This window comes from Crocodylus siamensis, chromosome 6 (genome assembly GCF_052110815.1).
Source record: "Crocodylus siamensis isolate JL-2025a chromosome 6, ASM5211081v1, whole genome shotgun sequence".
NCBI classification, from domain to species: Eukaryota; Metazoa; Chordata; order Crocodylia; family Crocodylidae; genus Crocodylus; species Crocodylus siamensis.
This window is the reverse complement of record NC_143400.1, coordinates 2,032,978-2,057,035: the sequence shown is the minus strand read 5'-3', so window position 1 is coordinate 2,057,035 and position 24,058 is coordinate 2,032,978. Positions and strand designations below refer to the sequence as shown.

Genomic DNA, 24,058 nt, shown 5'->3' with positions numbered 1-24,058 from the left:
TCCCAATGGTCCCTCACCCTCCGGCAGCGCCACGCTCAGCTTGAGCAGCGAGAGCAGGTTCTCCATGTCGCTATGGATGCTCTGGGCCACGCCAGGGTACTGCAGAGAGGGGGACAGACACGGGGTGAGCCGGGGGGAGAATCCAGGCATCCGGGCTCCCACCCCTATCAACGCCATGAGCAGAGCTAGGAGAGAGCCTAGGCGTCCAGGGCTCACCTGGACCTTGACGGCCACGTCGGTGCCATCACGCAGCCGGCCGTGGTGCACCTGCCCGATGGAGGCGGCTGCGAAGGGCGTCTCCTCAAAGGAGGCCACCAGCTCCCGCCAGCCAGCGCCCAGCTCCTCAGCCAGCACCTGCTGCGGGCGCAGGGGTGAGCCGTGTTTCCCCCCGAGCCCCCTTGCTACCAGCTGCTGCAGCTTGGCTAGTGGGGAGGCACGAGCAGGCCGGTTCTCAACCCAGCCAGGGGCTCCCCCCACCCCCCGCGGGGCCGGCGCTCACGCTGGTCTGCCAGGGGGGGGCATGAAGTCGGCGCTCTGCCGCACGCGCTCGAAGATCCGCTGCAGCTGGGGGCTCAGGAAGCTGTTGTCTGCAGGGGGTGCTGGGTGAGCTGGGGGTGGGATGCCCAACAGCGCCCCCCCCCGAGGCCCCCCCCCCCAACAACACGGCTTCCCCACCTCCCTCTTGCCCTTCCTGGCTCCTGGGGGCAGCTCCAACAGGAAACACCCTCATTTGGGGGGGGGGGGGGGGAGGGTTATTGCCCTGGAGAAGGGCAAGAAACCAGGATTAGGACTTTCTGCCCCCCCCACCTCAATGCTGGAGGCAACCAAGGGCCACGTCCCCCTGTACCTTGTAGGCTGAGCATCTGGCCGATCTTGAGGGCGGCGCCGCGCACCCGGCAAAGGGTGTCCACGATGCGCTCAGCATTAGCCTCTGACAGGAGGGGGCTGGAGCCCAGCAGGGACGCGCTCTGCACTTCTGGGGGAGGTGGGGGGGGTGACGGAGGGACCCTGCCAGCCCCAGCGCAGGGCAGAGTGCCGGCTGGGCAGGGGGTGCAGCTTGTCCCCCACGGCCCCCAAGGGACCTGAGCATACCTTGGGGCTCCTGCTTCCTGGCCAGCGAGCTGCGGGTGGCCTCCGCCAGGGCCCCGAGACCCAGCCCCACCGCCAGCCCTGCGAGGACAGACGCCGGCGTGAGCCTGCGACACGGTGCTCGGGGGGCCGCAGCTCCCCCAGCCCAGCTTGCGCGCCCCGGGGGCCTCACCTCCGAAGCTGGCCAGGCGGCCAAGGCGCGAGGCCGGCACCTTCCGCTCCCGGGCTCGCTCGCTGAGCTGGGGGGGACGGAGAGACGGGGATAGGTGTAGTGGGGGGATCACGGAGCTGAGAACCACCCAGACATGGTCCACAGCTGCTCCTGCACCGTGCCTCAGTTTCCCCAGCGAGCCCCCATGGTGCTAGGGCTACCCAGCTCCTCCCCTACCTGCTGCCGGGGTGCCCTGGGCGGCTCCTCCGTGCCCGTCCTCTGCCGGGCTTCCCTGGCGCGGCGAACGTCGTCGGCTGTCAGGGCGCCGAGCGCAGCAGAGCTGTGGAAGAGCCGGGCGCGGCCAGGCATGGGCCGGGGCTGCCGAGGAGCTGCCCGCGGGCCCCAGGACATGGGGGGAGACGGGGGCCCCGAGGCGGCGTCTCCCTCTGCAGAGCCGAGCCAGGGCCCCCGGGCGCCTGTAACCTGGGAGGGGGAACGAGGACAGCATGAATCCTCCTGGCACTCGGCCACCACCGGGCAAGGACCTAGGCCGCCGGGCAAGGACCTAGGCCGCCGGGGCCAGGAAGGCCCCGGGTCCCCACCCACGGGCACAGAGAAGGCCCCGGGCCCCCAGCGCTGGGCAGGCAGGGGAGCAGGCACCGGGGGCTGGGAAGGGCTGAGGGTCCGACCGCCGGGCGCCAGGAAGGATCTGGGCGCCCAGCACCCGACCGGGGAAGACCCTGGCTCCCAGCACCAGGAACTGGGCAGGACCCCGTCTCCCAGCACCGGGCTCCAGGGTGGACCCGGGCTCCCAGTATCGGACTGGGCAGGACCCAGCCGCACTCACCCGGGCGCGGGGGGGGGGCCGAGCCAGGGCCCCGCGCAGCTCCGGCCACATGGCGGCACCTGCACGGGAGGGAAGGGGGTTAAGGCGCGCATGGGTCAGAGGTCACGGGCAAAGCCGGGCTCCCCTGGGCGGGGTCAAAGGTCAGCAGCCCCCAGACCACAGGCCTAGGCGGGGATCAAGGGGCGCCAGCCCAGACCCCGCCTCCCATGGGGGGGGGCAAAGGTCACCAGCGCCTCTCCAGTGACGGGTTCAAAGGTCGCGCCGGCTCACAGCCCCGGCCCAGACGCTCCCACCTCCACTTCCGGGGTCCTTTAGGCCCGCCCTCGACCGGAGCCAATCGGAGAGGGCTCTCTAGCTGACGGACAGAAGGGGTAGCCAATGGGCGACGAGGTGGGTGGGAGTAGGAGGGAGAGCCCGCCCCCTGGCGGGCCTCCCAGGCTACGCATGCGCCATGGCTCCGCGAAGCCACATTCTCTTTGCTTAAGGCCCGGCCCCCAGCGCAGGCTGCAGCTCCGCCAGGCGCCGGCAGAGGGCGGTGCACGCACATGCGCACTCGCCCGGGAGCCCCCCTCCGGCCAGGTGTGCGCATCCGCACGGGCAGGTGTCGCGGCACTGTGGCCCTGCCTGTGTGCAAGCGTCCGTAGGCGTGCCCACAGGTGTGCGTGCCAGCACGCACATTTCTGCAGGCTTTCACGCCCGGGCCCGAGCGTGTGTCAAGTATCTAGATCCATGCATGCGTGCAAGCACAGCTGCATGCATGCACATGCCAGGCCGCTTTATATGGGCATGCACCTGTGCTTGCATGTGACACAAGCATGCTTGCACATGCCTTCTCGCATGCATGCCACCTGTGTGTGCACATGCAGGTACACATCCATGCCCATGTCTCTGGATGCAGATGTGTCTGCCTCCACACACACCTGCACCCATGTCCAGGCCCCCACACGTGCAGCTGTGGAAGTTCTGATGCACACCCCTGCCCGTGGGAGGGCAGCAAACCCCGGAGGATACAGGCAGCGATGCCCTGGTGGTCCTCCCCTAGCACCAGTGAGTCCCCCCCAGGCTCCTTAGGAAGCACCCGGGGGCTATAGAAACACTCCAGCTCCTGCCCCAGCCCCAGGAAGGGGGCATGAATAATCAAGCGAGGGAGGACAGGCCCTGGTTGGAGGAAAATAATCACCCAGGCACAACCAGGCAAGGAAGAGCAAGGGGCTGACACCCCACCTCCACCAGGGCTTCCTGGCCCCAGGATGCAGCCGTCTGGGGGAGGGGGGGTGTAGCGTGGAATAGGGGCAGAGGACAGGGGGCACTAGAGGCCCCCCCCACTGCAGCACTGAGATAAAAAGGGTATAACCCCCAATCCTGAGCCCCCCAGTCCTGGCTGGGTACAGAGAGCAGGACCCACAGGGGAAAACACCAATACTTTATTGATGAGAGTCGCAGTTCACAGCTGGGGCCTGAGCAATGCCTCTCTCCTCGCAGGACCTGAACCTGTCTCCCAGGACCCCTGCTGGCCCCATGCCCCCAGCAGGCTCCAGTGGGGGGAGGAGGTAATAAATAATACAGAACTGGCAGGGGCGGACGGATGGAGAAGCCTGTGGATACAGGTACTGCCTGCTGAGGGGTGCCAGACCCAGGTAGGGGGATGGGGGGGAGCCTGTGGGGACCCACCAGGTGGGACAGGGGAAAGCAAAGGGCTCCTCCCAGCCTGGAAAGGGAAAGAAGAGGGGGGCTTAGCCTATCACCAGCCCTGCTGTGCACAGACCCTCCCCCCACAGGCAGCCAGTACCAGGGCCCCTGGGACAAGAGCATCACATGCTAGGGGGGCAAGGGGGTCCACCTGCTGCACCTGGGAGGGGGGGAACTGAGGCAGAGGTGGGTGCAAATCTGCCCCCGAGGCATGTGTTGGACCCTGCTGGAGGAGAGAGAGAGGGGGTGAAGCTGGGCAGCTGGAGCCCGAGCAGCTGCTGGGGGGGGAGTGGGGCAGGCCCCTACAGTACAGAGGGGGACACGGGCTCCCAACAGTCGGTTACAGCAGAACGTCACCTTGTTGGGGGGGGGAAAGCAGGGCCCATTAGTGCCACCGGGTGAGGGAGAAAAAACAGACACATGGACGGGGCAGCACTGGCCTCAGCTCGCTCCCAGCCCTGGGCCAGAGCCATCAAGGCAAGCTGAGCCGGGGTCCTGGGGGTGAGGGGGGACACCCCATCAGTGCTGTCCAGCCCATCCCCCCACGTGCCAGGAGCTGTACACCAAACCATAGCTGGCAGTAGAGGGAGCTGCTCTGCCCAGCCCAGCGCAAGCAATGACGAGGCCCAGGGGCTTGGGGAGATGCTGGAGCCCTGGGGGTGTAGGGCGCAGCCGGTCCATGGAAAGGGGAATGTTTGCTGCGAAGGAAAGCTCAGAGTCCCAGGGCGCCACAGACGGCGGCAGGCGGTGCAGAGACCGGGAGAGGGGCGGGGGCTCAGCGAGTGAGGCACGTGGTCCTGGGTGGGGGAGGGGAAAAAAAGAGGGGGGAGGCAGTCAGCACTGTACCCAGCAGAGCCCCTGTCTGCTCCAAAAACAATCACCCCCTCTCCCCACCTTGCATCCGGATTTGTGGGTGCAGCCAGCGGGCTCTAGCAACTGCACGGCTGCTTGGTCTGTGTCTGGGGGCCGCGGGGCTGGCGCAGGGAGGCGTCCCCGTATTGGATGCCGGAGCCCATCCTCTCGGGGTCCAACTCACCTGGGGGAAGAGTGCACGTATTGCTGTAGGGAGGGTGGACACAGAGGACCTCCTCCTACCCCAGCCAGGAGTGCAAAAGGCCAGGCTGGCCAGAGTATCTGGTGGGGGCTGCGTTGAGCTCCCCGCCCCAGCTCTCCCCAGGGGATGAAGGCAAGGCAGGCCCTGCCCCGAGTCCCTGCAAGGACCCAGCTCCCTCCAGGCTCGTCCAAGCTCCTACCTGACTCGATCTTGTTGAGGATGGTGCGGGCACACTTGAGGAAGGCTTCCTCCACGTTCTCACCCGTCAGCGCGCTCGTCTCCAGGAACATCAGCTCTGCCCGGGTGGGGAGGGGAGATGGAGGGGAGATGAAGGACTCAGTTGTACCCAGCATGGGCTGGGGCCATTGTAGGGACTGAGTGCCCGCTACTGAGCCTGGAGTAAACTCCCCCTCTCCTGGGGACACAAGGCCCCCAGGCTGAGCCCCTCCCTTCTAGCATAGTACCGTTCTCCTGGGCAAAGCGCGAGGCCTCAAGGAAGGTGACTTCCCGGTCGGCATCCAGGTCCTTCTTGTTCCCACAGAGGATGATGACAATGTTGGGGCTGGCGAGGGTCCGGGCGTCCGTCAGCCAGTTGGTCAGCGCGTTGTAGGTCTCCCGGCTACCAGGGGGCACAGAGCAGGGGCTGGGGAGGGAGGCTGGCCGGGAGCTTCCCCCCATCACTTCCCACTCACCAGGCACAGAGAGAGCTTGTCCAAGCCCCCAGCCCTAAAACCAGGGGTTCAGCTCACAGGATGCTGCTCCCAGGCAGCAGCACAGCTCCAGCGCTGTAGTGTAGACAAGCTCCACCCGCAGGGACCCCCAGACCTGGCCCTTCACCAGGATGGAGCTCTCTGTTCCCAGCTGGGAGAAGTCCCAGGATGCCAACGGTGTCTTTTCCTGACTCTGGGGGTCCCCAAGTCCCACCCCCAAACCTACCCAGGGATGGGGGGTACGAGCGATGACACCCACCTGGTGATGTCATAGACTAGCAAGGCCCCAGCTGCCCCGCGGTAGTAGCTCCGGGTCACCGACCTGCAAAGCAGGGAGAGGAGGGTCAGAGTGGCTGGTGCTGGTATCCAGCTCCCCCCACCCCAGGAGAGTCCCCCGCCCTGCTCCGCACCTAAAGCGCTCCTGCCCGGCCGTGTCCCAGATCTGCAGCTTCACCGTCTTGCCCCCAACGTTAACTACCTTGGAGCCGAACTCCACGCCGATGGTGTGGTTGGAGTCCTGCTTGACTGGGGAGCAACAAGCCGCGACGAGCTGAGCGCTCCCCCACCCAACACCAGCGCCCCTCGTTCCCCACCTGCTGCTTCTTCGGCCACCCCAGCTCCTCCCCGATACGCTGCAGCCGTATGGGGCGGTGACAGCCAGACCCCAAACGCAGCCCTCACGGGCCACCTTGAAGCCAGCCGGGCTCCCCCCAAAACGGCCCCTCACTCCTCTGACGGTCACAAGCCAGGGGCGTAGGCATCGTCAGTGGCTCATTCAGCTCCGGCATGAAGTGGGGGGGAGCGGAAAGCAGCCCTGATGGGAATGGAAACCCGAACCCCAGTCACCGGAGGAGGCTGCGGGGCGGGGGGGGCTTACACTTGCTCTCGATGAACTGGTGGAGGAGACAGGACTTCCCCGTGCCCGCGCTCCCGATCACCAGGAACTTGAAGAGGAAGTCTGGGGGGAGAGCGGGCGGCCACGTCAGGTGACGGGAGGGAGGAGAGCCCAGACTTTACCCCAGCCCCCCTCACTAGCAAAGCCAGGCCCAGCCCACAACACCCCCCCCCCCGCCATGGGGGCCATGGCCGGGGGCCTCCAGCAGCTCCAAGCAGTTGCTGGGGGAAGTTGCAGCACTGAGTGCATGGCACAGAGGGAAGGGAAAGAAGCAACCAGGTGAATTAGCTAAGTGCCAACGAACCCTGACGGCGAAGCCCAGCGCCTTCCTGCCCCCGGGGGGCAAACAGGGCCGTGCTGAGAGGCCTGGGCTGCACTGGGCACAGCCCCAGTGCCCGAGGCTGGGCTTGTGGGGGGGTGGGAGTGGGGGTCCTGGGATAACATTGCAGGTGGGAGGTCTAGTGCCTCCCTGCCCCCACCCCTGCTAATTATCTGCTATCCCTGCTTTAATTATTCAGCAGCGTCCCCCAGGTGAGGGCTGGGAGCTGCGTCCGGGAAGCAGCGAGGCCGGATCCGCCGGCCTGGCCCCAGACGCCTGCAGCGAGGGGCAGGAGGGACCAAGGAGGCGTCAGGCGCCCAGCCCTGGGGGGACCCAGGAAAGCCCCGGGGCACCCCCCACTGCACTGGCACTCACATCCCTACAGGGCTGCAGGGACAGCCCAGCCCCCTGCACGCCCCGCTCATGGCAACCCTGCCCTGGTGCCTGGGCCCCAGCCCGGGGCTCTTGCACCCCAGCTCCCGCTCCACGCCCCCGCTGCGCCCCCAGCCCCTCGCTGCACCCCCACTGCAGCCCAGCCCCCCTCACTGCACCTCCCAGCCCCCCTCACTGCGCCCCCAGCCCCTATCGAAGCCTCGCCGCACCCCCGTACGCCGCACCCCCCTTCCCCTGCCCCCCAACTCCTTCGCCGCACTCTCACTGCCCCCCCAGCCCCCGCGCCGCCCGACCGTAGGTCTCGGACATGCTGCTGCCGCCGCCGGCCGGGCCGGGCCCCGCGCTCCGCCGACACCGGGCGCCGCCGAGGGAGCGGGCACAATATGGCGGCGCCCAGACCCGCCAATATGGCGGCGCCCAGCGTTGGGCTTCCGGGTCCGGGCCGCGCACGCCGGCGTGCGTCTGACGTTGCGCGCGGAGGAGGCGTGGCCTGGGCTCCTTCCCAGCTGTGCGGGGGCACCCGGGTTCGGGGGCAGGTCCCATGGGTGCTGCCTCCACTCGCCTCCGGGAGGCAGCGGTGCCCGGTGGTTGGAGCCCCGGGCTGGGATGAGTTGCCGGGGGGCCTCGGGCCTTTCCAGGATCAGGACCCCGGCGCCACCTCCGCTGGGGGAAGCGGAGGCAGCTGCGAGCCCGCTGGGAGCGAGGGGCTCTCGGGTTCAGCCCCAGCTGCAAAAGGGGTCCAGGCCAAGCCGGGGTCCGGAGGGCGAGCGCTGGGGGGAAGCCGTTCGCTCCCCCGCCTGGCAGGGCTCCGGTCCCCGGGGCGGAGACGACCTCCCCCGCCTCTGCCCCTGGGAGGTGCCAAGCTGGGGTGCTGCCCCCGGCTCCTGGACGCTGCAGGCGAGACTAGGCCGGTGGCTTGCAGCACAGAGGGGTTTATTGGTGGCCTGCTCCGGAGCAGGGACGGGGGAGCGAGGGGTGCAGGCAGCCGCTGGGGACAGCGGCAGCGACTGGTCGGGGAGCTGGTGCCGGGGACAGAGGCAGCTGCAGGCGTCAGGGGCAGTAGAAATCCCAGCGCTGGAAGAGAAGGGAGAAGTCAGACACCAGGGAGGCAAAGGGGCCTGGGAGCCCGTGTCCCTCCTCGGGGACCCCAGCTGGTATCCACTGGGTGGGAGGGGACGGGATCCCCACCGCCCGCACTCACGTCCGTCTTGACGTCCACCTTGCCCGGCTTCAGGTAGTGGCTCTCCTGCACGACGCTGCTGGGGAAGTAGCCCAGGCGGGCCGGCTGCTCCCCATAGTAGTCGCCCTGCACCTGCAGAAATGGTGGGCAGGGGTCAGTCAGAGGATGGGGGGGCGGGGGGCAGAGACTGAGCAGACCCCCCCGTTCCCGGGAGATGCGGGGAGAAGCCACCCAGATAGGCCCGTGCACCTGGGTGCAGAGGCCTGGCACACTTATGCCCTGCCACACACAGGGCGGGGGGCAGCCTGGATCCAACCCCCTCTCACTTCTCTGGATCATGAAGCAAAGCCCGAGTGGGGCTCCCGGTGCCCCAACACTTACGCTGCCACCCCAGAAGAGGCGCCCTCGGCCCTTGAGCTTGGAGAAGACGTAGAGGACTTGGCCCCGCTGGACGTGGAGGAAGCGGCAGTCGGGGGCCACGTAGTCCTGCACAGCCACCGCGATGGAGATGGGGTCTGACGGGGTGGGGGAGAGCAGACAAGGTTGCCCTGGCCTGGCTACAACCCCCCAGGGGGAGACACAGGTAGTCTCCTGCCCCCCCATGGCATGGCCCTGGCCCCTTCTCCACCCCCCTGGGCACTCACGGCTGCAGTCGGTGTCCGCGCACAACTTGCGCTCTGCCAGCTTGTCCATGTGCCGGCCACTGTGGGCAGCCCCCAGCAGGGCACCGAGCAGCAAGGCCCAGGCCGGGACCATGGTGGAGCTCGGAGCTGACTGCCCAGCCTGGGGGTGGAGCAGGGGGGTGCTGGTGTCTGGCTCCGGTTCTCGTCCCCGGCCTTAGCCTTTTTTCCCTGGGAGATGCCCCCCATGCCAGGGACCAGCCAGGGAACGGCAGAGGGCTCAGACCCCCCCGGGCTCAGGGGTGCTGAACCGCAGGCACTGTCGGCTTCTAGGAGCTTGGGGTCCCAGGTGCCACGCTCCACCCCAGAGCCAGCAGCACGGCCAGGGCGGGTGGTGCCCAGCCTAGAGAAGGGGGCTGGATGCCAGGACAGGGCAGCTTCAAGAAGCCTCTGTGAAATGTCTCCCTCCCGCTCTGCTTTTGGCCCAGGCAGGAGCCACGAACCTGAGGACTGGAGCAGAGATGCAGAGCCAGGGGCCGGCCCAGGGAACAGGAGCAGCAGCCGCCCCTGCCACGGAGCAGCCTGAGCACAGTGGAGCCCTTGTCTGGTCTTCCCAGTGGCCAAAGGGGGTGGGGGTAGGAGGGGAAAAGCAAGACCGCCTCTAGGCTCAGTTCCCATTGGGATAGTTGGCTGGGAGGGGGGAGCCCAGAGAAGCCCCACAAGCAGGCAGGGACAGAGCCACTGCTGTGCCCCCGCCCCATGCTCTGGAGGGCAGGGCTGAGGTAGAGACCACAACACGCTGGAGGACTGGGCCAACATAAATCTCAGAAGGTTCAACAAGGACAAGTGCAAAGTCCTGCACTTAGGACGGCGCAATCCTGCGCACCGGGGATGACGGGCTGGGCAGCAGCTCTGCAGAAAAGGACCTGGGGGGACAGTGGGCAATAAGCTGAACAGGAGCCAGCAGTGCGCCCTTGGTGCCTAGAAGGCTACCGGCATCCTGCGCTGCATTGGTGAGGGTTTACCAACAGGTTGAGGGCAGCGAGTCTTCCCCTCTATTCAGCACGGAGAGGCCACATCTGGAGTCGGTGTCATTGTGGCCCCCCACTGCAGAAAGGATGTGAACACACTGGAGAGTCCAGCGGAGGGCAGTGAAAATGGGGGACTGGGGGATGTGACTGGTGAGGAGTGGCTGAGGGACCTGGGCTTATCAAGTCTGCAGAAGAGAAGACCGAGGGGGATTTGATAGCAGCCGTCACCTCCCCGCAGGGGGGCTGCAAAGAGGCTGGAGCTGGGCTGGTCTCAGCGGGGGCAGATGACAGGGCAAGGAACAATGGGCTCAAGCTGCAGCACGGGAAGTTGAAGCTGGATATTAGGAAAATGAGGCTGGTGAAGCACAGGAACAGGTTATCTAGAGAGGTGGGATGATGTAGCTGGGGCTGGTCCTGCTTTGAGCAGGGGGTTGGACCAGATGTGACCTCTTGGGGTCCCTTCAACCCTCATTTTCTGAGTGTATGTTTTGCTCCCCCCAGCATGTTTGAGCCCCCAGCTCAGGGCAGCAGTGCACAGAGAAGGGGCTGGGGGGGACTTTGCATGTTTCCCTTGAAGAATAACGTGATGCAGGGGCTGGCTCCATAGACGGACTGTCCCCATCCCCATCCTCGTCCCCACTGGTGGCAGTGGCTGCGCTCCCAGCCCCATTAGATGCCCCTCACGGCTAGCTGGTCCACCGCACAAAATCCCAGGATCAGGTAGCAGCTGCCGTTCCCCCAAAGGCTGCTGGAAAGGCGGGGAGACTGGGGTGTCCCAGCAGTGCACCCCAAAGTGCCCACCCAGCACCTGGACTCCCGTGAAGGGGCAGCACCCACCAATCTCTAAAACAAAACAACTTTATTACACAGAGGGAAGCTCCAGGTGCAATGTCTGAGCACCAGACCCTGGGTACAATGCTTTCCATGAGGCCATCAACTGTCTCCCTGCCCTCCCCCCACACCCGGTCCCGGTCTCCAGGGGCTGCCTTGCTCCACCAAGGCTGGCTCAGCTGCTGGTGCGCATCCGGGGCACTTACCCGCTGGGAGTGAGGGGCTGCTGCAAGTCAGGCACGGTGCATAAGGCTCTGGGTGCCAGGATGGGCCAGCCCGGGAGCACTTACCTGACAGTCAGTACAAACAACATGGGGAGAAAGGGGAATGGGGGCAGCCCCAGGGGAGAAGACTGGGACGCGGGGAGGCCACGGCCTCACTTCTTGGCGAAGGAGATCTTCATGGCATTGTTCTGGGTGATCTTGAAGCCCTGGAGCGCGTCGCGGGCGGCCCCGGCCTGCACCTCATTATCGAACTCCACGAAAGCAATGTCGTGGCGCCCTGGCACCAGCCGCACTTCCTTGAACCCGGGGAACCTTGCAGGGGAGGAAGGGGGAGCAGTGAGGGGCAGCCTCGGCCACCGGCACCCTTGCTTCCTGCCCCAGCCCCACTCCCTGGAGTGCCGCCCCCCGCCCTCCCCCTGGACTCACTGGTTGAAGAGCATGGAGAGCATCAACTCGTTGGTCTCCTCGGGTAGGTTGGTGAGGAAGAGGATGTGGTTGGGCGGATTCTCCGAGACCTGTGGGGAGAGGGGCTGGTCGGAGCGGGGAGGGTGGGGGCTGGTACCCCCTGGCCGGCCAGATGCAGGCAGCACCAAGTCTGAGGACCCGCAGCTGGGAGGGGCCCTTGCCAGCACAGCGTCCTCGTAAGAGGAGAATCAAGGCTGGTGAAGAGGCCACCAGCCAAGCTCCAGCAGGGCCAGCTTCTCCAGGACAGAGACCTGCAGCCCTTAGGCACCCCATAGCCCCAGCCCAGGTGGCATTCGATCAAGGAGCTCAGCACCAGGTCCCGCTGCCCCCAGCCCCAATCTGCACCTGAGCCCCGAGAGCAAGGCCACGACACTGCTCGCCTCTGGGGAGAAGGGTTTTGCCCTCCCCCACAACAAGGAAGCTTCACCATCTGGAGCCATGGGTCGGTTTGGATGAGACCAAGGGGAGCCTGAAGCCCGGGCACATGCAGGACTCACCGGCTGGGCAGGAGGCATCTGGCCGGGCATCATCTGCTGAGGGGCCATGCCGCCAGGGGCCATGCCTCCGGGAGCCATGCCAGGCGGTGGGATCATGCCAGGCGGGGGCATGTATGGTGGCTGGCCTGGCATGTGGTGCATCATGCGGGGAGCCTGGTTCATCGCCATCCCCTGCAGGCAGAGGAGAGCAGCTTAGCCGCAAGACCCCCATGCCGGGCACGGCCATAGCACCCCAGCTGCCAAGGGGGCTTGGCGGGGGCCGCCCCAGGCCTCTCCGCTGCCTCGACTCACCGGCACGGCACCCTGCACGGCGTTGGCCACGGGGGTGGCCGTTCCTGGCATGGCCTTCTTGGTCGTCGCCGTCTCCTGGCCCTTAGGCTTCCTCTTCTCCCGCTTGCGGTCGCGCTCCACGTAGGTGCCCTTCATCTTGGCGATGATGTCCGAGTCCGTCTTGGCGTACTGGATCCTCTGGGGAGCAGAGACCGGGTCAGCGTGGCGGGGGGGAGGCCACCTGGGTTCCCCCCAGGCCACGGCCCCCAGCGCTCACCATGGGCTTGTCGTAGAAGGGGAAGCCCTGCATGGAGCGCAGGGCGTTGGTGGCGCTGCTGATCTCCTTGAAGATGACGAAGGCCTGGCCCCTCATCTTGAGGCTGCGGGACACCAGGATGTCCAGGATCTGCCCGAACTGGGAGAAGATGGCGTAGAGGGACTTCTTCAGCTCTGGGGGAGACAAGTGTGGGGGGGGGAGACCGCAGGGTTAGCCACGGATCCGGTGGGGGTAAGGGGCGCCCCCACCCCAGTGCCATCCCTGGGGGCCCCTCACCGTCCTTCTTGATCTTCTCGTTGAGGTTGTTGATGTAGATGGTGTGGTTGGGGCGGGCTTCCTGCACGGCCATGGCGCCGGGGTCTGCGAGGGGAGAGCACGGGAGTCAGGCTTCGTGCCCCCCGCAGCTGACGGCGACCCCCGTCTGGGGCTGGACCCTAGAAGCAAAGGGGTCACCTTCACCCCCCCCGATCTGACACCCCCAGCGGGAAGCAGGCAGCCCCACCCCACCGCTGCCCCAGACCCCCGCCCGAGCACGAGTGGGGGCAGGCAGCTTTCGGGGGGGTTCCTGCCTCCGGGGCACCCCCACATCTGGGTCGCGGCCCTTTAAGGGCAGGACCCCCCAGCACCTCAGTAGCCCGGACCCAGGGGGACCCCAGGGATGGGGGTTGCGGGGGGGACACCTGGCCCACACCCCCCATCCACCGGAAGTGGTGAGCTCCCCCGGAAGTGAGAATGGGGGCTCCCTGCTCTCCCCCCGAAAGTGGGGGGCTCCCTCCCTCCCTCCCTCGGAAGTGCCCCCCAAGCGAGGGCAGACCCGCTCTCACCGACGCCGCCGGGGCCTCGGGCGCAGCGAACCAGCCGCAGCGAAAGGGCCCGCGGAGACTAGCCCCACCCCCTCGGCGCGGGCGGACCAATGGGAGGACCGCAGCCTCTCCCTGACGAGCCTATCGAAACGGGGCCTCGGGCAGCCAATCCGCTCTGTCCCGCCCCCACTCCCTCCCGCCCTCCCTCAGCGAACGGGCCAATCCGAGGGCTTCTCGGCCGGGCCCCAGCCGGCTGCTGGCTGTCGGTCAAGGTCGCGACCGCTTCCTATTGGCCGGCAGCGCACCCCGGCGCGAAGGCACGTGACCGCCGCGAGGCCCCTCCACGGGCGCCGCCATCTTGGGCGGGCAGCGCGACCCCCCTCCCCCTCCCCACCCAGGGAGGTCATGCCCTTTGCCCTCTGACCTCTAGCCAAGGGTCTCCCTTTGCCCCCCCCGCCCATGGCCCATAAGGGTGGGGTCGAGTTGCCCCCCCCACCCCCTCTTGCCCCTCCCCCACCCCCGCCTCCCCTGGCCCCGTCGGGGGGTACCAAGGCCCAGTTCCTGAAGGCGGCCCTGGAGCGCGCGGCCCCCCCGCCCGGCACTGGGGACGACGTGCGGGAGCTGCTGGGGCACCGGCGCGCCAGGTTGGCATGGGGGGTGGCCCCCTTGCCCCCGAGGCGTCTCCCCGCGGGGCCCTGAGCGCGGTGGGCATCTCTCTTCCAGCTTCAGTGGGCGGCGGAAGTGGCTGCTCTACCACCGCCCGGTGCCGTCCTTGATCCAGGAGGGGCCCCAGTGAGTACCGCGGCCGCGGCAGCTGAGACCCCCCACGCACCCCCGCAGCTGCGCTGCCCAGGGACCCTGAGCGCGGGGGCCCTAGGTGTAGCCGTGGGGCTGGGGGAATACCCCCCTCGAACCTGGCCCCGTTCCCACAGGTGCGGGCTGGTGGCGCTGTGGATGGCGGGCGCCCTCCTCCACCTGCCCCGGAGCGTCTCGCTGGAGCGCATCGTGCAGGTGGCGCTGGACCGAGGCTACACGGCCCAGGGGGAGATGTTCTCAGGTCGGCCCCTGCCTGCCCGGGTTGGGGTCGGAGGTGCCCTGGCTCCGGGGAAGGGGTGACGGAGCCTGGAGTGGGGGCTGAGACTTGTCCCCCTCCCCCCCAGCGGCGGACATGGCGAAGCTGGCAGCGGAGGTGTTCCCGTGCCAGGCGGAGCTGCTCGTGGGAGGCCTGGAGGGAGCCAACAGGGACAAGATCCTTCACCACCTCGCCGCCGGCCGACCCGTGCTGGTGCCGTATCCTTCTCCCGCGTGGCCCCCCAGCCAGGATGGGCCCACGTAGCCGTGGCAGGAGCCGTCTGGGTCCCGTGGTAGAGTAGGTGCGGGGGGGATGATGTGTCTGCTGTGTCTTTGGGGGGAATGGGGGGGTCTCGTGGCTCTCCCACTACCACTTCCAGATCTTTCTCAGCCCCAGTCAGTGCCCCCGGGCTGCGGAAGTAGCTCTGGGAGGAGTGGCAATGGCGTGGGCATCCCCTCGGGCCCCTGCTGCAGCCTTGACAAGTGCCCAGCTACGACGAGGACTCCAACCATGAGCCCTGCCGCCGGCGCGGATACAAAGCCCACTGGGCCGTCGTTTCGGGTACAGTCCTGCCTGGCTCTGACCCCAGAGCCAGGCCTGCATGCCATGGGGCTGGTGAACGGGGCTGATCTGGCACTGTGTGGGGGCTGGGTCCCAGCCCTACCCACAGGGAGCACCAGGTGGGTTTCCCCACACCCTCACTTGGGGGCAGCCGCCGGATGGCCTGTGCCAGGGGTCTGGGAGCCGTGTCCGGCAATTGCCACAGGCACGGCTGCCCCCAGGGCAGAGTGGGGCTCTTAGGTACGGGAGTGCTCAAAGCCTTGGGGGGTGAAAATCTGCTTCAGACTGTGGCCCGGGGGTGGGCAGCAGCCCAGCACCCCTTTGGGCCCAAAGGGCCACATCCTGCTGCTTCCAGGAGCAGAGCTGGGCTGACCAGCCGCTGTCCGTGCAGGAACCCTGCTGGGTCTGAGGCCTGACACGCCGAGCCCACCCTGCCGCGAGGACGAGGAGATCCCAGGGCTCTTCCATCCCCAGGGGCCGGGGCCCCCGCCGGCGGGTGTGGAGGAGGCCTACCTGCTGGCCAAGCAAGGCAAGAGCTGGCGCTACCAGCTGTGGGGCTATGGGCAGCTGCAGGAGAGCAACGCTCAGCTGATGGACTTCAGTCCCCGGCGGGCGAGTGATGGCAAGGTCTACATTGTGCCTGTGGGTGGCCTGCAGGAGGGGCTGTGCGGCCAGGCCGTGCTGCTGCACCCCAGGGCCTGACGCCAGGCCAGCAGGGATGTGCCCAGCCCCAAGTAGGGCCGGGGGACACCTGGGTTCCCCACCTTGAGCTCCAGGAGGTGGGGAGGGATCCCGGCTCCTTTATCCAGTGCTCTGAGGCAGGAGGCACACTGCCCTGCCAGGCAGGGAAGGGCACCTGGTGACCAGCCCATGCTTCCTCGAGAGGGAGAGGAATGCCAGCCTACATCCACTCTGCTGTGGAAAGACCTGCGGCCAGATCCGTGGCTCCAGGATTGGGCTCAGAAGTCAGCTCAAGACCCGTCCACGAGCCAGGGACTGCCGCCAACCCGTTTATGCTAATAAACGCACTACTTACTTTCTGCCTTGCCCACGGCTCTTATGCTCCAAGGTCACACTGCGGTCTCGTTTGGTCGAGCGCCCTTCGTTTCCCAGCCGTTTTCTCCCTTTCGTGACTTGCCTGTTCCTCCCGCTTGGCCCTTTAGATGCTGTACCTATCCTTGAGTTGTGATTATCAGGTATTGATTTAAAGCCTTGTCTGCATCGCCAAATCCTACAGCTGTGAGGGTGGAAGTCAGCTTCAGAAGTCGCATCCAGTCCAGCCTCTGGCTGGAGGCAGGATCGGCCCATACAAACTGGCCAGGACTAATCCAGCGTGCATCGAATACTGTTGATCCTAACACAGCGGATCTGACCCCAGAGTTTGCTGCAGGAAAAGCAGCGGGGCCACAGCGGCCAACATCATGTTGCTGTGACCTGTCGATAATTGCTGAAGAGCCCCCAGGCCGAGGCTGTGTTCCCGCTACAGAGGAAGGCAACCCCCTCCAGTCTGTGCCAGGCTGAGCATCTGCCTCAGTGCAATGTGGGGCTGAGCTGACCACAGGTGCAGGACCCTGCAGGGTGGTCCCAGCAGGAGCATTGGCACAGTCCAGTCTCCGTCCCCAGCCTGAGCTGCAGGTAGCACCTCTGGGGGGGCTTAAAACCCCCCTGACACATGGACAGAGTTCCCCCCAACCCATGTCTGGTGTCCACCCCGTGGACCCCTGCTCTGCCCTGGCGGAAGTGTTTCTGTATCAAGCGGAGTGACCCAGGGACAGTTGTGTTCAGCATTGTCATAACCTGGAAAACAGGATGAGTGCACGCTCAGCACCTTCACGGATGACACTGTGCTGGGGGGGTGTAGCAGATATGTTGGAGGGCAGGGCTGGGATCCCAAGGCTTTGACATATTGGAGGGCTGGACCAAAACGAATCTCATGACAGGTTCAACAAGGACAAGTGGAAAGTCCTGCACTTATCATGGAGCAATCCCACGCACCGGTGCAGGCTGGGGGGACGAGCTGGGCAGCAGCTCTGCAGAAAAGGACCTGGGGGTGACAGTGGGCAATAAGACGGATATGAGCCAGCACCGTGTCCTTGTTGCAGCATCCTGGCTGCACTGGTAGGAGCGGTGCCAGCAATCGAGGGCAGTGATTCCTTTCCTCTATTCAGTACTGGGGAGGCCACATCTGGAGTCCTGTGTCCAGCTGTGGGCCCTCGCTACAGAAAGGATGTGGAAAAGCTGGAGAGAGTCCAGTGGAGGGCAAGAGCAGGGGGTTGGAATAGATGTCACGTGGGGGCCCCTCAACCTGAATTTTCTATGATCTCCAAAATCAATTCACTTTGCTGCCTCTTCCAGCCGTGGCTCCGTGCCCTCCTCTCTGCCCTGGAGAGCGCAGGCGCTTGTCCTCCTTGCTACAACTGCCCTCCGGATCCCTGCAGCCCGCTCCCAGGGCCCCTCCAGTGCCCTTTCCACCAGCTGAACCAGCCCAGTGCCACCTGCCGCTCTGCTCCTCCCTGCCTGGGCCGCACTTTCCGAGCCCTTGAGCATCTTTGTTGCCACCTCTGGGCCCTCGTTAGCTTCTCCACGGCCTTGCTCAAAGCCTGGAGCCCACCTGGGGCTCGTCCTGGTGCCTCCCAAAAGCCTCTGATGGCATCCCTCCCGGACCGAGAGTCTTTTCTTGCAGAGCAGCTGGGTGTCATGTGCATCGGCAGCCGTTCTTTTATGGTGCATTGCCCCCCACCCCCAGTCCCATGAGCCTGGCGCTGCCTGCACTAGCGCGGAGGAGCAGGCAGGCCCCGGTGCCAACCCCGGCAGCCGTGTGAGCCGGGCAGGCTGGGTCCCATGAAGGCCACCAGGGGGCGCCTTGTGCACATGGCGCTGCCAGAGCTGTGGATCTGGATCAGGCCCATCAGGGTGCCCCCTCCTTGCCTGGATGCCCCTCTGTGCCCATGGAGCTGCGTGGGCTGAGACCAAACCAGGTCATAACCGCCCCGGGGTGCATGTGCTGGGGTGTTTTTTTTTGTGGGAGTGTTGGGCGTGGTTGCCTAGGCCACCTTTGCCCCTTGTACAGATGGGAAAACCGAGGCAAGCAAGGGCAGGGCAGGGCAATCTCAGCAGCGGGGAGCTGCACCCCAGGCCAGAGCCCTGAACCGGTCTGAACACTGCGGCTAGGCTTATTTGTTAGCCACAAAGAGATGCCGGGAAGCCCTTGGTGGGGCTGGGCTGTTCCGGGTGCAAGCAGGGCCCCGATCCTGACTGGTGCCAGCAGCTGCGCAATGCCGGGGCAGCTCCCGCGTCAGCCGCATGCCAGGGAGGGGGGTGCTGATGTGGCGCTCGGTTGCCTTGGGACAGGGGCTGAGGGGGGCCGCCCACAGAAAGCCAGGTGCTCCCCGCCTGCCTCTGCACCCGCCCCGATGCTGGCAGTTGCGGGGATTAGCCGAGCCTCCCCTGCCCCTGGGAACAACACGATGGGCCAAGTTGGACTGGCCCCGAAACCCAGGGCAGGGCCCAGACGCCTGGGCTCTCCCGCCCAGACCGCCCCGTCCTGGCACAGGGGCTCAGCTTCCCTGTCTCTGGGCCTCCGCCAGGCCTGGGAAAAGCATACAGATTAAGGACCTGGGCGGGCAGGAGGCGTGGCCCTTGGCATCCTCTCTTCCACCAGGTGTGTGGGTCCCGTACCGCCCTGCTCCCCACCCGCAGCCACCTAAAGGCAGGCGGCACCAAGCCGTGGCAGCCGCGCCGGGCACCTGCCGTGAAGCCGTCATGGTGCTGAGTACGGCCACGCTCCTCTTGCTCGCCCTTGCCCTCACCGGCCTGGCCTGGCTGCTGGCGGGGGCGCAGCGGGGGCGCAGTGGGGGTAGGCGCCTGCCCCCCGGGCCCCGGCCGTTGCCCCTGCTGGGCAACCTGCTGCAGCTGGACACCAAGGACATGCTCCGGTCGCTGATGGCAGTAAGGCGGGTGCAAGCAGAGGCCGGGTGGGGGGAGGGGTGCTCAGTTGCCTGCAAGCTAAGTCCTGCGGCTGTCGGTGGGTGGCCATGCACCAAACCAGGTGTGTGTTGGCAGCTGGCGGTGCACAAAACCGAGTGTCTTTTGGTAGCTAGCTGCGCACTAAACCGAGTGTCTGTCGACAACTGGCCGCACACTAAACTGGGCGTCTGTTGACAGCTGGCAGCGTGCTAAACTGAGAGTCTGCCAGCAGCTAGCCCCACACTAACCTGGGTGTCTGTTGGCAGCTGGCGGCGCGCTACGGCCCTGTGTTCACGGTGCACCTGGGCTCGCAGCCCGTCGTGGTGCTGTGCGGCTACCGCACCGTGAAGGAGGCGCTGGTGGACCAAGCCGAGGCCTTCGCCGGCCGCGGGGACCTCCCCATCCTGTACCGCTTCACCCAGGGCAACGGTGAGCCTGTCCTCGCCCTGCCCTGCTCAGTGCCTCAGTTTCCCTGGGCTTGGGGAGCGCGGAAGAACCTAAGGGGCCTCTGATGACACAGGTGGGTGAGCCTGACCCTTGACCCCTGACCCCACAGGCATCGCCTTCTCGAATGGGGACAAGTGGCGGGTGCTGCGGCGCTTCGCCGTGCAGACGCTGCGCGGCTTCGGCATGGGCAAGCGCAGCTTGGAGGCGCCGATCCAGGAGGAGGCCCAGTGCCTCATGGGGGAGCTCGACGGCACCCAAGGTGGGGCTGGGGGGAGGGGGGAGGCATGGGTTAGGGTCCCCCATGCACTGGGTAGCACAGGTCACCCTTGACCCTCGACTGCCTGCTGGGGTGCAATGGGCATGTGAGCACCCCCGCTGACCACCCCCCCCCCCGTTGCCAGCGGCCCCCTTTGACCCCACCTTCCTCCTGGGCTGCGCCGTGTCCAACGTCATCTGCTCCGTGGTGTTCGGGGAGCGCTTTGAGTACACGGACCGCGGCTTCCTCGCCTTCCTCGGCGTCATGAACCAGAACTTCCTCCTGTTCAGCTCCATCTGGGGCCAGGTGGGGCCCGAGCGGGGCCGGGGGGCCGGGCCCCGCAGCTCTGGGAAGGGGGCTCAAGGCACGGGGGCCCCACACGGAGAAGCCGGCGTCAGCGCCCGTGCACAGCTGCTTGCACGAGGGCCGGGCGCCCGGAGGGGTCCTCGGGCAGGGGCGCACGTTGGCTGGCGGTGCACGCACATGCGTGTCACTGAGGGGTGGGCAGGTTGGATGTGCGCGGTGTTGGTGATGGGTTTCTTGCACACACAGACACAGGCACTGAACTGTGTCCAGTTCAGTGCACACACTCACACACACATATATACACATGCATGCACACACACACACACACCTTGTCCAGTTCATTGCACTCACACATGATCCATCTCTCTCTCGCACACACAGATACCCACACAAACACACCTTTGTCCAGTTCATTGTACACTGTCCCTCTCTCTCTCAGACACACATACACATATGCAAACACACACACACACTTTCTCCAGTTCATTGGACACACACACACATTCTTTCTCGCACGTCCACACGTACGCACACACACAAAGACACCCGTGTCAAGTTCATTGCACACTCTCTCGCTGTCACACACACACACTCACACCCACACAGTCTTGGACCCCCTCATGGACCTGACTCCCCGTGTGTGTGTGCATGTCCGTGTCCCCGGTACAGCTGTACAACCTCTTCCCCGGGCTCCTGCGCTGGCTCCCGGGGCCGCACAACCGCATTTTCGCCAACTTCGAGCGGCTGCGGCGCTTCGTGGCCGAGCAGGTGGTACGGCACCGCCTGGCCCTTGACCCCAACTGCCCCCAGGACTTCATCGACTGCTTCCTCCTGCGCATGGAGCAGGTGAGGGTCGGGGCCGCGGGCCGGACCCCGGCACGGGGGGACCGGCGCGGGAAGGCCGAGCGCCCGTTCCAGCCGGCCCCGCCCGCGTCCCCTGCTTCCCCCAGTGCAAGGAGGCTCATCTGGTGTCAGCAGACTGGTATTGCTGGGACCCAGGTGTCTGGGTGGGGACTTCCCGGCCTGGACCCAGCAGGAACAGCAGTGCCCCCGCCCCAATCACAGGAGTCTCCAGCCAGTGCTGGCATCTCCTGCAGTTCGGCAGTAAACAGTAGACCAAAAGCACAGGCATTTAATTAGGATTAGTAGATAAAGAGCCTCTTTGCCTAATTTTTAAGGAGTCTGAGGAACACCCAGCAATTAACATCACCCTCCCTGCCAAGTATTTGGAGTAGGGGGCAGGGTCCCAGGCATCCGGAGCCTGGCTGGCACCCCGGGCACCTCGCTTCTCTGGCCCTGGGCCCTGGCTGGCGAAGCCCCAGTGTGGGGTCGGGAGTGGGCTGCCCCGTGCCTCAGTTTCCCCCCCCATCTATGCCTTCCTCGGGGCATGAGGCGCCTGCTGGGAGGGCGTGGGTGGAACACGTCTAGCAACACCTGGGATGGCGGCTCCTGGGACTGGCGCCCGTGAGATGTTGGGAGCCCAGGTGCACGGGTGCTTGGCTGCGCCTGTCTGGAGGGAGAGTCAGTCCTGAGTCCAGCACCTGGAAGTTGCGAAGCCGCCGTGCCCCTCCCCAGGTGGGAGGGGGAGCCCAGGAGTCCTGCCCCACTGGCACCATGGACCAGCCCCCTTGCAGAAATGAAGACCACCCCCCAGCAGGCCCTCACTTGCTTTCACCGGTCCCTGCTCCTTTCCTGCAGCTGGGGCGGGAACCCAGGTGTCCTGGCCCCCCACCGCCCCCCCGTAGACCGTCCCAGGGCACTAGCAGAGCTGCTGACACCCCAGGCAGGGACCCCTTGCCGCAGCGCTGGGGCTCAGCCAGCTTCCCTCTCCCCGCAGGAGAAGCAGGACCCCCAGAGCCACTTCCACATGGAGACACTGGTGATGACAACCCACAACCTGTTCTTTGCGGGCACTGAGACCACCAGCACCACGCTGCGCTATGGCCTCCTCATCCTCATGAAGCACCCGGAGATCCAGGGTGAGCCGAGCGGCGCGGCAGGCAAACCCCGCCCAGGAGTGTGCCTCCCCCCGGTGGCATGGCACAAACCACCTTCCTCTTTGCTCGTTTCTCGGTAGCCAAAGTCCACAAGGAGATCGATCGGGTGATTGGGCAGGACCGCAGGCCGAGCATTGAGGACCGGAGCTGCATGCCCTACACTGATGCCGTCATCCACGAGATCCAGCGCTTCTCTGACATCGTCCCCTTGGGGATCCCACACGCGTTGACGTGTGACACCGTCTTCCAGGGATACCTGCTTCCAAAGGTACCGGGATTCCCTGCTGGCCCCACACGGGATAGGACAGATGGGTTTTTTAATGCCTCTCCCCCAGGCTGGCTCTTGGGATGGGGCAGGGGGAGAAGACGTGGATGCAGGGGTGGACACATGTTGTAACAGCCATGGAAGTGATAGATTGGTGGGCAAATGGATGAATGGGCAGACAGATGGACAAAGAGATGGCTTGGGAAACCCTGGGATGTGAAGATGGATGGGGAGAAGGGAACAGAGGGATGAACAGAAGGATGGAGACATGATGGGGGGATGGGAGGGAGAGAGAGAGATGGATGGATGAGATGGATGGACCCTCATGAAGTGTCTCTGGAGGAGCACCTAGTTTGGAAGACTGATGGGTGGGTGGGTGGATAGCCTGATGGATGGACAGATGGACACATAGATGAATGGGCACCTGGATGGATAGATGGATGGATGGACAGACTGTCCAGGTAGATGGATGGATGGATGGACGGAAAGGGTGGATTATAGATGTTTGGAAGAGGAGATGGACCAACCCGTTGAAGACAGATGAATGACCCGTGGTCCCCCACCCCCTCCCCAGGGCACCAATGTGATGCCGGTGCTGGGCACCGTGCACAAGGACCCCACCCAGTTCAGGAACCCGGGCGCCTTCGACCCCAGCCACTTCCTGGACGAGCACGGCGGCTTCCAGAGGCACGACGCCTTCATGGCCTTCTCTGCAGGTGAGCGCAGCCCGCGGGTCATGGGGGGCCGGCTCCCATCCCACCCCCTGGCTTGGCTTTGTCATGAGCACCAGAGCCTGGGCTGGGGCAGATGGTAGAGCAGCCCCGAGGTGGCTCTCAGTTACGCCGTGCATTGCCACAGCCACGTCCGTGCCCCCCACTCCTCCCTGCAGGGAAGCGCATCTGCCTGGGGGAAGCGCTGGCGCGCATGGAGCTCTTCCTCTTCCTCACCACCCTCCTGCAGCGCTTTGTCTTCACGCCCCTCTGCCGCCCAGAGCAGATCGACCTCACGCCCCAGGTGAGCGGCCTGGGGAACGTGCCGCCGCCTTACAAGTGCCGCGCCGTGCCCCGCTAGCTGGCTGCAGCGCCTTGCACCCCAACCCCCTCCCCGGGCATCCGGCAGCCCCCGTGCATGGTGAGGTCTCGGCCGCGCCGGCCGCAGCAGACTCCTTGGTGGCATCTTGCCTTTCTGCCCCGCTGAAGCCCCGGGCTCCCCGAGTCCCGGGATTGCCTTGGCGGCCCAGCGGGCTGGAGAGCAAATAAAACATCAAGCCGTCGGCCGTGGAAAGCGGGGTCTGTGCCTCGCGGGGCAGCCTCGGGGCCGGGTGCGTGACGGCGTCTGGGGAGCTGCGGCGCTGGCGAGGGGCGGCAGGCAGGGCTGATGCCTCCGGGAGCACCGCAGGGCCCTGGCAGCACGGGCACCCGGTGCTGCTCGCCCCAAGAGGCAGGAGGAGGCGGCTCAAACGACACCCCCTCCCTGCAACGGGGCCAGCGAAGCCCAGCTCAGTCGAGTTTCTCCCCACCCCGCTTTAAGTGGATTAGCAGGGCTGGGCCTGGCCCTCCCTGCCACGGGAGCGTGGCTGTATTTGCCCAGCCGACGGCAGCGGCCGGGAGACACGGCAGTTCTGCGTCAGGGGCACGGGAGGACATGCCTCGACCTGCTGCAAGAAACAGAGAAACCACTTAGACATCAGACCCATTGCCACATTAGCACCACGTGGCCTGCAAAACCCCCACCCACGGGTCCCGGGAGCAACCCAGCGCCGGGAGATGATCCTCCAAGCCCAAAGGGAGGTAATCCCAACGAGGATCAAAGGGGGCAGGAGGGCACACCAGCCCCCGTGGGT

The 24,058-nt window shown here is 66.0% G+C and overlaps 6 protein-coding genes across 9 annotated transcripts in view; 2 read left to right on the top strand and 4 right to left on the bottom strand.

Annotated features, from left to right (window-relative positions):
- Window positions 1-2,457, bottom strand: part of COQ8B (coenzyme Q8B) — a 2,939-nt gene extending 482 nt beyond the window's left edge. Inside the window, exons 1-8 of the mRNA XM_090051425.1 lie at window positions 2,088-2,457; window positions 1,478-1,723; window positions 1,262-1,328; window positions 1,069-1,170; window positions 848-976; window positions 502-587; window positions 217-357; window positions 18-99 (exon numbers count right to left, since the gene is read on the bottom strand). Coding sequence (XP_089907551.1) covers window positions 18-99; window positions 217-357; window positions 502-587; window positions 848-976; window positions 1,069-1,170; window positions 1,262-1,328; window positions 1,478-1,723; window positions 2,088-2,138 — 904 coding nt within the window. The 5' untranslated portion in view covers window positions 2,139-2,457. The remainder of the gene's footprint in view (window positions 1-17; window positions 100-216; window positions 358-501; window positions 588-847; window positions 977-1,068; window positions 1,171-1,261; window positions 1,329-1,477; window positions 1,724-2,087) is intronic.
- A 1,815-nt stretch (window positions 2,458-4,272) lies between these two features.
- RAB4B (RAB4B, member RAS oncogene family) lies at window positions 4,273-7,937 on the bottom strand. The gene is made up of 8 exons (XM_090051272.1): window positions 7,441-7,937; window positions 6,418-6,498; window positions 5,951-6,065; window positions 5,800-5,862; window positions 5,295-5,449; window positions 5,030-5,125; window positions 4,671-4,812; window positions 4,273-4,573 (listed from the first exon to the last, which is right to left on the bottom strand). Exons 1-7 carry the CDS (start codon window positions 7,688-7,690, stop codon window positions 4,706-4,708), a joined length of 867 nt encoding a protein of 288 aa, XP_089907398.1. The 5' UTR covers window positions 7,691-7,937; the 3' UTR covers window positions 4,273-4,573; window positions 4,671-4,705.
- Window positions 7,938-8,063: 126 nt separating this feature from the next.
- On the bottom strand, window positions 8,064-10,670 carry MIA (MIA SH3 domain containing). Of its 2 annotated transcripts, XM_090051277.1 has the most exons (5): window positions 9,451-10,670; window positions 8,972-9,110; window positions 8,709-8,842; window positions 8,349-8,459; window positions 8,064-8,221 (listed from the first exon to the last, which is right to left on the bottom strand). In XM_090051277.1, the coding sequence occupies exons 1-5, from the start codon at window positions 9,706-9,708 to the stop codon at window positions 8,198-8,200; spliced, it is 666 nt and encodes a 221-aa protein (XP_089907403.1). In that variant the 5' UTR covers window positions 9,709-10,670; the 3' UTR covers window positions 8,064-8,197. The 2 variants fall into 2 exon arrangements, with proteins under 2 accessions (XP_089907403.1, XP_089907404.1); XM_090051278.1 differs by having other exon boundaries at window positions 8,972-10,670.
- Window positions 10,671-10,820: 150 nt separating this feature from the next.
- Window positions 10,821-13,467, bottom strand: SNRPA (small nuclear ribonucleoprotein polypeptide A). Of its 2 annotated transcripts, none has more exons than XM_090051274.1 (7): window positions 13,367-13,467; window positions 12,819-12,976; window positions 12,543-12,715; window positions 12,287-12,463; window positions 11,996-12,166; window positions 11,460-11,548; window positions 10,821-11,345 (listed from the first exon to the last, which is right to left on the bottom strand). In XM_090051274.1, exons 2-7 carry the CDS (start codon window positions 12,889-12,891, stop codon window positions 11,186-11,188), a joined length of 843 nt encoding a protein of 280 aa, XP_089907400.1. In that variant the 5' UTR covers window positions 12,892-12,976; window positions 13,367-13,467; the 3' UTR covers window positions 10,821-11,185. The 2 variants fall into 2 exon arrangements, with proteins under 2 accessions (XP_089907400.1, XP_089907399.1); XM_090051273.1 differs by having other exon boundaries at window positions 12,819-12,902; window positions 13,367-13,441.
- A 225-nt stretch (window positions 13,468-13,692) lies between these two features.
- On the top strand, window positions 13,693-16,018 carry ACTMAP (actin maturation protease). 2 transcript variants are annotated; one of them, XM_090051271.1, is made up of 6 exons: window positions 13,693-13,989; window positions 14,075-14,137; window positions 14,278-14,402; window positions 14,506-14,635; window positions 14,908-14,978; window positions 15,370-16,018. In XM_090051271.1, the coding sequence occupies exons 1-6, from the start codon at window positions 13,805-13,807 to the stop codon at window positions 15,678-15,680; spliced, it is 885 nt and encodes a 294-aa protein (XP_089907397.1). In that variant the 5' UTR covers window positions 13,693-13,804; the 3' UTR covers window positions 15,681-16,018. The 2 variants fall into 2 exon arrangements, with proteins under 2 accessions (XP_089907397.1, XP_089907395.1); XM_090051269.1 differs by having other exon boundaries at window positions 13,701-13,989; window positions 14,069-14,137.
- A 124-nt stretch (window positions 16,019-16,142) lies between these two features.
- On the top strand, window positions 16,143-23,541 carry LOC149860401 (cytochrome P450 2F3-like). Its single transcript, XM_090051280.1, has 9 exons — window positions 16,143-18,926; window positions 19,211-19,373; window positions 19,501-19,650; window positions 19,793-19,953; window positions 20,623-20,799; window positions 21,791-21,932; window positions 22,031-22,218; window positions 22,790-22,931; window positions 23,105-23,541. Exons 1-9 carry the CDS (start codon window positions 18,282-18,284, stop codon window positions 23,284-23,286), a joined length of 1,950 nt encoding a protein of 649 aa, XP_089907406.1. The 5' UTR covers window positions 16,143-18,281; the 3' UTR covers window positions 23,287-23,541.
- The last annotated feature ends 517 nt before the right edge of the window (window positions 23,542-24,058 follow it).